The sequence below is a fragment of the Schistocerca americana genome, chromosome 8 (genome assembly GCF_021461395.2).
Source record: "Schistocerca americana isolate TAMUIC-IGC-003095 chromosome 8, iqSchAmer2.1, whole genome shotgun sequence".
NCBI lineage: Eukaryota > Metazoa > Arthropoda > Insecta > Orthoptera > Acrididae > Schistocerca > Schistocerca americana.
In genome coordinates, this window is record NC_060126.1 from 164,504,613 (window position 1) to 164,514,036 (window position 9,424).

At 36.4% G+C, this 9,424-nt stretch overlaps 1 protein-coding gene across 1 annotated transcript in view; it reads left to right on the forward strand.

Moving 5' to 3' along the window:
* The window catches only part of LOC124545088 (protein takeout-like), an 81,761-nt gene extending 73,132 nt beyond the window's left edge, over window positions 1-8,629 (forward strand). The window contains exons 5-6 of the mRNA XM_047123898.1: window positions 2,388-2,537; window positions 8,057-8,629. Of these exons, the coding sequence (XP_046979854.1) occupies window positions 2,388-2,537; window positions 8,057-8,211 (305 nt within the window). The 3' untranslated portion in view covers window positions 8,212-8,629. The remainder of the gene's footprint in view (window positions 1-2,387; window positions 2,538-8,056) is intronic.
* Window positions 8,630-9,424: the final 795 nt, after the last annotated feature.

The window sequence follows — 9,424 nt, forward strand, 5'->3', positions numbered from 1 at the left end:
GAACGGCAGTGTCAGATTTACCTCTCTTGTGAATTTACCTTTCCTAAAGCAGAACTTATCATCATGTGACATCCTCAGTTTTCTTTACATTCATCTCTGTGTTGTTAGTGTCAGTAACTTGGACGGATGAGCTGTTAAGCTGATTGTGCGTAATTCTCGTATTTATCAGCTCTTTCAGACTTCGTTGTAGTGTAAATGATATTTTTCCGAAAGTGAGATGTTATGTCGCTGGGCTCATACATTCTACACACCAACGTGAATAGACGCTTTGTCGCTCCCTCCCCCAATACTTTAGAAATTTTGATGGAGCATTATTCATCCCTTCTGCCTTATTTGGTCTTAAGTCCTCTAAAGCTCACTTAAATACTGATTCAAGTAATGGGTCCTCCATTTCTTCAATATCGATTCCTGTTTCTTCTTCCATCACATCAGACAAATCTTCCCCATCTCTGAGGCGTTCAGTGTACTCAAGCCACCTTTCTGCTCTCTCCTCTGCATCCAACAGCGGAATATGGCACTTTTGATGTTACCACCCTTACTTTTAATTTCACTGAGGGCTGTTATGACTTTCCTATGTGCTGAGTCAGTTTCCAACAATTCTTTCTTTCTGTCTTTTTTTTCCAATTCTTCATCCATCCATTTTTCCCTAGCTTAGTTCCTTTTCCAATTTATTTCATTCCTCAGCGACTTCTATTTTGTATTTTTGAGTTGCCCTCAACATATTTGTACTTCCTTCTTTCATCGATCAGCTGAAGTATTTCTTGTGTTACCCATCATTTCTTCACAATTTCTTTCCTTGTACTTAAGTTTTTCTTTCCAGTTTCTGTGATTGCCTTTTTTATAGATTGCCTTTCCTCTTCAACTGCAGTGCCTGGTGAGCTCTTCCTTAGTGCTGTATCTATAGCCTTAGAGAACTTCTAGAGTACCTCGTCATTTCTTAGCAATTAAATATCCCACTTCTTTGTATATTGATTTTTGTTCACTAATCTCCTAAACTTAAGCCTACTCTTCATTAATACTATATTGTAGTCCGTGTCTGTATCTGCTTCTGGGTATGCCTTAAAATCCAGTATCTGACTTTGGACTCTCTGCCTGTCCATGACGTAATATAGCTGAAATATTTCCGTATCACATGCCCTCTTCCACGTTTACCTCCTCTTCTTGTGATTCCTGAACAGAGTATTCACCATTACAAGCTGACGTTTTGTACAGAACTCAATTAACCCTTCTCCTCTCTCATTGCTTGCCCTCAGCCCAGATTCTCCTATAACCTTTTCATTTATTTACTACAACATCATTCCAGACCCCGATGACTGTTCGATTTTCATCTTCCTTGCCATTCTGTATTACTCTTTCAGTATCCTCATGTTCTTTCTCTGTCTCTTCAGTTTGCGGTGTCAGCATGTGTACCTGAAATGTCGTGGTTGGTGTTGATTTACTGTCGATTCTGGTGAGAACAACTGTATCACTGAACTGTTCGCACTAACATACTCTTTGCCATACCTTCCTACTCATAAGAAATCCTACTCCCATGGTACCATTTTCTGCTGCTATTGATACTACCCCATACTTATCTGACCAGAAATCTTCGTCTTCTTACCATTTCATTTCACTGGCTCCTACTATATCGAGACTGAGCGACTGCATTTACCTTTTCAGATTTCCTAGCACCCCTATCACTTTCAAGCTTCTGACAATCGATGCCCTGACTCATAGAATGTTCTCCATTCATCGATTATTCAATCTTCTTCTTATTGTCATTCCCCCTTGGCAGTCCCCTCTGCACAGCCGAATGGGAGACTAATCCCAAATCTTTTGCCAATAGAGAGATTACCATGACACTTTCACAATTACAACCCAAAAGTCCTGTGGAGACACATTAAGTTTCTTTAATGCAGTTGTTTTCATTGCATTCTGCATCCTCGTGCCGTTAATCATTGGTGATTCTTCAGCCTTTAGGTACAGTTTCCCACCTCACGGACGAGAGAGTATGCTGATCCTCTGTTCGCTCCTCTGCCCTCTTTGACAAGGTCGTTAGCAAAATGTGGTGACTTTTTATACAGGGAGCCATCGGCTCCCAGTGCTTGAAGACCTCATAACAGCTTATTAATCGCGTATAATGGTTTTATAATCACCATTTTTCAAACTAAAGTCACTTCCTTTAGCTTGTAAATAACCATGAATTTCGCAGATTTCAAAGATAGTACCATTATGTACAACAGTAAAATCGTGATTTTTCCCCCTCTTTCAACATGCACCCTAAGGAAACTATTTTGTCATTTCATGCCCATCATTGCATTAAGCTGCCTTTATAAATAATCCTTTGTCTGTTGTTCTGAGTTTCAGTGCAATTGTACTAATATTCATTTTGTCTCCCATACCTTCAGCTAGACTGGAAACCGATATGGAGCTAACTGGACAGCCAACTGAACGAGATGGACAGGTGTTCTGGGACGTGACGGACTTTAAGGTCGACCTCAAGTTGAACAAGTTGTCGATGGACCTTACAGGATTGTTCAACAATGACAAAGCATTAGGTATGTGACTAAAAAGATGTTGTTGTGCTCAAATCATGTGCCTGCTTCTTCCACTTGTTGAAATATTGAGATACATGAAAAATACAGTAGACAGTTTCTGATATGAGGACCCAATAAAATGAAAGTCTAAAAGTTCCACTGAAACCTCTTAGATTATGGTTAGTTGTTAGGTCTGGGTTTATTAGATTACTGCTAAGAGGAGTGACTGTGTTACTGATTGTTGATTCTTAGAAAGAGTAATTTGGAGGTGTTGTAGAGAAATCAGTTTACTACAAAAACTGGGTCAGAATTGATTCTTGCTTTTAGTGATCACTGAAAGCTGGATTTTATACGGTAAAAGTATACAAGAAAGATAATTTCTGTTGGTTTTCGCAAGTGTCAAAATTTTGTAGATAAAAACAAATTTAGCAACAGAAATCACTTGCTAGAATCATAAGTTGATGTAGTAGATTATTAAGACAGACAACTTTAATTTTTTTACATTCTTTGATACCAGATGAAACAAACCACAATGCTATTAATGAAAAGCAATTCTGAGTTCATAAAACAATAAAGATATTTTATGTGGTTTTAATTGTGAAAACGAAACAGAGACAGACACTGTTCATCAATATAGTGGGATGTGACTATAACTGCAGCAAAGAAAAATCCTCCAGTTCTTATCAATATCAAAGATGTAATGGTTTCATTATGCTTCATCTCTTGTAGTATAGAAGGCACAGTATACTTTCGTGAAATACTAAGGGTGTTCAAAATGTTTTGCACAGTTGTCTCTAATTTTTTGTATTTTGCGGAAGGAGAAGGAAATTTCTTGTGAACGTACTTGGAACATTTAGCTGTACATTGAACCTATCAATGTAGCCTCCATCACCTGTGACGCATCTGACCCAACGTTCTTTGCATGACATAGATGCACTTTGGTAAAATTATGGGGATTGACTTTTACACAATCGCTTGACAGAGGAAGTAAGGCATGTCTCACTATCAAATGTTTTTCCATGCAGGTAAAAATCAGATGGAGCGGAGTCTGGACTGTAGGGAGGACGAGGAACAGTTTCGAACCCATTTTCCTGATTTCCTCCTGTGTCATAATTGCTGTATGGGGTTTAGCATTGTCATGGTAGCGTGATGAGTTGACCCTGAAGCTCTGGCCTGCGAGTCTTGATGGCACATCGCAGCTTGTCCAGTGACAAACAGCAACGGTCACAGTTAATTGTGGAGGCAGTTTCCAAAAGGTCAGTGAACATGACACCACGCTGATTCCAGAAGAAGGAGGCCATAATATTTCGGCCTGCTGTTCGTGAAACTCTTGATTTCTTCTTCCGAGGGGAACCCAGATGACGCCACTCCATGGATTGGGTTATGCTCACAGGTTCGGACAAATTCAACCATGATACATACTGGGTAATGACGCCATCAAAACACTGTTTCCACTCTTCAGTAAAGGTCTGCATGAGACCCTCACACATATTCTTCCTCATCGTTTTCATTTCTCTTGCGAATAACCTTAGCACCCAATGTGCACAGATTTTTCTGTGCCCTAGTGATTGTAACAGTAATATCACACTACCCAATGACAAACGAGTCATTTCAGCAAGCTGTCGTGTCGTCACACATCTGTCATTTTGGATGGCTTGATCAATGGTCTCCTTATTCACATCACTCACTGCCATCAATGGTGTACGGCATCTTGGATTGCCCAGTAGAGAGAAATCACCTTCTGTAAACCTCTGCAACCACCGCTGGATACTGCTGCGATCCACTGTGTCCTTCCCATAAACAGGGAGCAACTTCCTGTCAAACGATAAGGCAGAGTCGTCACCGGTTTTGAAGATGAACTCCATCACCGACGTCGCAAACTGACATATACTTCGTGATCCATTACGGTTCACCTGTAAATAAAAGAAAATACTTTTATATATCATTTTATAGCTAAATGTTCCAAGTATGTTGAAAAAATGTTTCATTCTCCTCCTGCAAAAAATGAAAAAAAAGGAAACGATTGAGCAAAACTTTTGAACGTCCTTTCTACAGCTAGTAAGGTGATTATCTGTGATAGGTTTTGAAGAACTTTAAAAGTATTTAAAATACCACCTACATATCCCAATGACTCTCTTGTTCTCATCCGTGTCGTGACAGCCTCATTCCTCATTTACACAACATTACAATAATTTTCTTTACATCTCCTTGAATCGGTTGCACAGACCTGAGATTGCCACAATGAATTGTTACTGAGATGATGCAGCATTTCCTTGATTATTTTATTGGTTGCAGATTTAAGGAAGGTAGACTTTGTGGAAAACACCGTCGATGAGGGTGTCATTAGAGACTGATTGCAAGCTCAAGTCAGATTACGATGAGGAAGGAAATGTAGAGTAAGGTTCTCAATGGAATCGTTTGTGCTAAGTAATCTTAAGGTAATCATGGCAAGAAAGAAAAAAAGAAAGTAGTTATCACGCTCTGGACAGGAATTTAAGCAGTCATCCACACCAATGTGAAGAGTCCAGTATGTTAAGCACTGCACCTCCTCGTGAGAACAAAACTAGCACTGCTTGAGGAATTGTAATTATTGGAAGTATTGAAAATCCTAACCATCCTATGAATAGTCGTTTCCCCACATAAATTCACATGTTACAAAGGGCACAGGCTATCCATAAACTCGAATATTTACAAGAAAGTTCTTTTCCTTTTGGCTGTGACTTATTATTATCCTTCAGTGTTCATTGTATACGCTGGGTATTCAAAGCAATGTCCAGCCGCTAAGGTGGAACTCGGTTGTCACAGCTTGCCAGTAAATCGTATCACAAGCGATAAATTCGGATTGCGTCGTATTTTTGTGCACAAACTGTGCCGTTGTAATAGAAAATAGTAATATTAAGCAACTTAATACATCAACATAATACCTGATTTTCCCAAAACTCTCGGATATATCACTTACATAAAGTACTTTGGTTCTGTAAATCCTGATAAATAGTTGCAAAAAGTCATTAAATATCCCAAACATGTCTCCTAATGGTTAGCACGTTTTGAAAATCTGGTGAAATGAGATACTGTTCATGAGTGTTAAGGACATTACCAAGGAGAACCCGCATACTGAAACAAAAAGTACAGATGAACCTTTAGCGAGTATGGAAGTCGACAGTTCGTCATTCTCCAAAGCTTTAATCAAATTAATTTATATGTAATTTTTGTGCAATTTTCTCTTACGAAAGCTCTGTTTATTTGTATTCTTCATTATGTACAGCTGATAATTGATGATTCCCTACTTATATTAGTATAATTTGGTTGTATGCTAGTATTTTCATACGAGTACAGTGTGATCCATAGCCTGTAGGAACTGTTAACTGCTGCTTCTCTAAGAATTTCCACATTTCTTATCGATTTTTATCGAAAATATTTACTAAAGTGGACAACAGATACAAAATTCGGTTGGAAATGTTTACGAAAGTGGACAACCGGTACAAAATTCGAGTTCTGACATTCTGTTTCATTGAAATTACGCTTTTTGAATCATACATACTTTGGATTACTTACTGCTCAAGATTTCATGGTAATTCTATGAAAGTATTCTGGTAACTGTGTGCAGCAGTTCGATAGAATTTTTATTTTTAGGTTTTCTGTACCTCAATCCATAAAAAATGGATCCCTTAAAGAACGACTTTGTTGTCCCTCTGTTCTGTCTGCCTGTCTGTCCAACTTAAGACCCGTTTTTCTCAGGAACGAGTAGACATATCAAGTTGAGATTTATGTCACATACTGACTGAGGTCTACCAGCCCTTGTTGGTATAAAATAGTCTAGCTTCTATGTCAATGCAATCAAAATACATGTCCATTTATATCACATATTTCACTAGTCGTAAACTCACTCATCAAAAGCCTGTAGAGTACTTCCTGTTAACCTTGAATAGTAAAATTCGCGAAGAAAAAAGGTTTTATAGTACAGCTAAAGGACCAAAATCTGTTAAATTGTAGTTATATTACATAAAAACTCATTTTGCCATTAGTACTTAAATTGCTTTCATCCTCTTTATGAATAATAGAAACATATTACTGTATTTAAATATAAAATGGATGTTGTAGTCCAGTTTTAATAAGTAAATATCAATATTCCGTCAATACTTCTCTCTCTAAGATGTGGACATAAGTTTTTTCCTCTCTTGTGTTTGAATGTCCAGGCCAGTCTGAGGGACTACTGTCAAGATTTTGAAATGGTTTTTCTTAATCGTTGGTCTATGTGTAAAATTTATGTTCACAATTTATAAATATTTCCTTCCCATTTCGTCTAACTGTGAAAAATTACAATAGGACATGCGGAATCACACAAAAGATTCAAACTTAAAACTTAACATTAAAATATTCTCGAAAGTCTTGGAGTTACCAGGAGGGATACTTCGTAATGTCAATATCGATAACAGGAAAAAATTGTCGATGGATGAGCTGTTTATAAACATATTTAACTACATTTGTAAGGAACCCTCAGAGAGTCCTACTAGCACTTTTTTACTCTCAGTCGAGTTTTGACTTAATTCAGCAGAAACTCTATTCTATTTTATGGTACAGTTATTCTTGGTGGACACTTCATTGCTTCCAGTTAATATCTATGTCCGGCTAATGAACCAAAACCTAGTTACAAATCAATAAATATCTCAGAAGCTCAAATATATTAACAAATATGGACAGTTCAGTCTTACACACAAATTCTGTTGTTAGTGACCATAGTTAAATTAAAGATTGAGAAAATATGAATTTTTCTTTAATTCGTGTATTTCTACTAAGAAATTATTCAATTTAAAAATTTTTAAAAATTATGTTGTATATGAACCAAGCACCTTTTAATTTAAGGAAATCATCAATATGTGGTAAGAAGCGATCTAAGATACGACGATTTCAGTTTAGATTTGTAATTTGGTTTCTTATTTGTCAACATTTTTATGTTATTAGATGAACAGTTAATATTTTTTGCGGCATCATGCTACAGATTTCATGGTCTACCAACAGCTTTGTGCTGATTATTACTGTTTGTGAATTATAACGAATTACTTATTACAAGTATGTGTCAAACAGCCTAAATGCAAGAAAATAACAATACCAAGGTCAGTGGTTAAACACCATAAGTGAACTGTGGGAAAAGGCCATAGATGAATGTACCTCCCACCTACTTGCAATAAATAGTTTATGTTAACAACTAATTAACGTTTCCAGAATATTAAGATTTTGATAGGAAAAATGTAAACCATGTTAAGAATTTGATAGAGCGCATTCATAAATTCCTGATAATATGCCACATTTGTTTGTGGTGTTATTTCATTTATTGCAACTATATTTCCTAATGTTTTGATAGAATTTACAGTCTTTTAAATATATTTGGTCATAATTCTAAACTAAATATATGAAATTACAGAGTAGTGAAAAACCTCAGAAATGTATTGCTCAGTGTCTGACATATTAATTTGATGCTGGACGATGAGTATGGCTCCGAGAAAGTAAAAGTAATGGTGAACTGCATGTCGATGTTACAGCTGACAACACTCTCAAGTTCCTGAATGAGAATTCTGAAGAGATTGCAAAGGAGCTGAAACCGGCTATAGATGAAGCTCTGGGAGTCTCCTTCAAGCAAATGGCCAGGAAGGTGTTCAGAAATGTTCCCTACAACTCAGTCTTTCCACCTTCATGAAGTGGAGCGAAATGTAGGTTTTGCCTTAGAAAAAATACTTCATTAGTCATTCACATAGGTGGACGTTAGTTCAGTCCAATATCGTACACTGCTGTGCTCTATCATACTTCTACTTTACAGAAACAATAAAATATGAACATTATTTTCATAGAAATAAATGATTTTGCTTAAGTTTCTATAGTTATTTTGCCCATGTATAAACTACATTGCAAAACTTTTGTTTGAAAATTTATTCCAGAAAATGCTCTGTTAAGTCTTTAGGGCATTCTAGTCCATTTACTCTGATGCCATTAGACATTAATAAATAAGATACCAGCACCATGTAAACGATGGTTAATGTGTGTGGTTAACACAATTATCGTTCTATACTTCATATATACCGAATAATAAATTCATTTTTAAAAATCATGGTATAAGAGTCGTTATAAGTTATTTTGTAACATATTGTTAACTTGCAGAGTCTAATTATATGAGTGATTAGCTACTTAAAAAAGTTTCATCATAAAAACATGCTATTGTATTTCATCACAAAAATATATTTCCCATCATTTGTAAGATAACTATAAATAAAGTACACTCCTACATTTAAAATTAAAAACTTGGGTTATAATTTCAACCTGTTTTTGTCATTATGTTTGTATGTTACCATGTGCTACGGACGTAAGACATGCTTTTATTGGTTCTAAAGGAAACGTTGATTTATTTAAACATCTACAGACAAGACCTCCACAGAGTAAAGGCTTTGTTAAAAGTTTGCAAAATGGAGCTCATGTGCATTGATTCTCTTAGTATTGTTTTCACTTCGTAATGCACTACAATGAATTTAAAAATAACATTCCGGATTATATTTACTGACAGCTACAGCTACCTTTTGGATATGTATCTATGATAAGTGTTCTCATGTACTACATTAGTAATAATCGCTTATACTGATCTAAATTTCACATTAATAAATACAAACATTTACAGCAAAGATATATATAGAGCGAGGCCTTTGTTCAAAGTTCAAAAAGAATTGTGCATGTGCAGCTATGTCTTCAAACTCCTCAAGGAAATATTCTAACACTTGTATATCAGTGAAAGTCTGAAGTCGTAAATCCAAGGAAAAAAGGGATTGATAGAATGACCTTATGTGTTTGTTGTTGTTGTTGTTGTGGTCTTCAGTCCTGAGACTGGTCTGATGCCGCTCCCCATGCTACTCTATCCTGTGCAA